General features: G+C 62.6%; 1 protein-coding gene across 1 annotated transcript; it reads right to left on the bottom strand.

Annotated features, from left to right (window-relative positions):
* Positions 1 to 16: 16 nt before the first annotated feature.
* TAF6L (TATA-box binding protein associated factor 6 like) lies at positions 17 to 1,089 on the bottom strand (the record flags this gene model as incomplete). The annotated part of the gene is made up of 3 exons (XM_042893691.1): positions 998 to 1,089; positions 832 to 906; positions 17 to 241 (listed from the first exon to the last, which is right to left on the bottom strand). Coding segments are annotated over exons 1-3 (306 nt in total), but the record flags the coding sequence as incomplete, so codon positions are not given.
* Positions 1,090 to 1,105: the final 16 nt, after the last annotated feature.

Genomic DNA, 1,105 nt, shown 5'->3' with positions numbered 1-1,105 from the left:
CCCCCCGCCCCCCGACCCACCGACAGATGCGGCCCAGCAGGACGGCGGCGGAGTCGCGCAGGGTCCAGTGGTCGTTCCTGGGGTTGATGGAGGCAGCCAGGGGCTCGAGGGCGCAGTAAAGGACGGAGGCCACCAGGCTGCGCCCATAGGAACCCAGGCACAGGAAGGGGTTGAGCACCAGGCAGCGCGCGACCTGCAGGAGGCGCCGCAGCTGCTCCAGGTCGTGGCTCACCGACTTCACCTGGGGGAGATGGGGGGGTTTGGGGGGGTGATGGGGGGGTTTGGGGGGGTGATGAGACCCCCAAGGACCCCATGGGACCCCGGTGGACCAAAAGGATCCAGCGGGACCCCAAGGACGCAGCAGGACCCCAAGGGAACCCAATGAGACCCCAGTGAGACCCCAATGACCCAATGAAACCCAACAGGAACCCAACAGGACCCCAATGAATCCCAACAGGACCCCAATGACACCCCAATGACCCAACAGGACCCCAATGAAACCCAACAGGACCTCAATGGAACCCAATGAGACCCCTATGAGACCCCAATGACCCAGCAGGACCCCAATGGGACCCAATGACCCAATGAAACCCCAATGAGACCCCAATGAGACCCCAATGGAACCCAATGATCCCAAGGGAACCCAATGGACCCCAACGAGACCCCAACGACCCAACAGAACCCAACAAGACCTCAACAGGACCCAACATCCCAGCAAGACCCAAATGACCCAAAAGGACCCCAATGAGACCCCAACAAGACCCCAACCCCCCATACGCCCCCCACAGCCCCCCCCATCCTTCCCCCCCTCTCCCCCTCCCCCCAGCTCACCCCACTGACGACATAGACAAAATAGGGCAGCAGCGCGGCGATCTTCGGGTTGGTCTGCAGGTCCTGCAGCGCCACCTATGGGGTGGGGAAAGGTTTGTAGGGGGAGAAGGGGGTTTTGTGGGTCCCCCTCCCCACATTTATTTTGTCCCCCCCCCAGGTTACTCACCTTCATGAGGTGGGGGTCGTCCCCCAGCACGGCACGGGTGACGTTCTGGTAATACTTGAGGAGGTCATCGCTGAGCGTTGAGACGGCGCTGGGGACTGAGGGGGGGGG

The sequence above is a fragment of the Lagopus leucura genome, unplaced genomic scaffold (genome assembly GCF_019238085.1).
Source record: "Lagopus leucura isolate 7727_CA_CO unplaced genomic scaffold, USGS_WTPT01 30896-0_obj-0_obj, whole genome shotgun sequence".
NCBI classification, from domain to species: Eukaryota; Metazoa; Chordata; class Aves; order Galliformes; family Phasianidae; genus Lagopus; species Lagopus leucura.
This window is presented reverse-complemented; position numbering and strand designations above follow the sequence as displayed.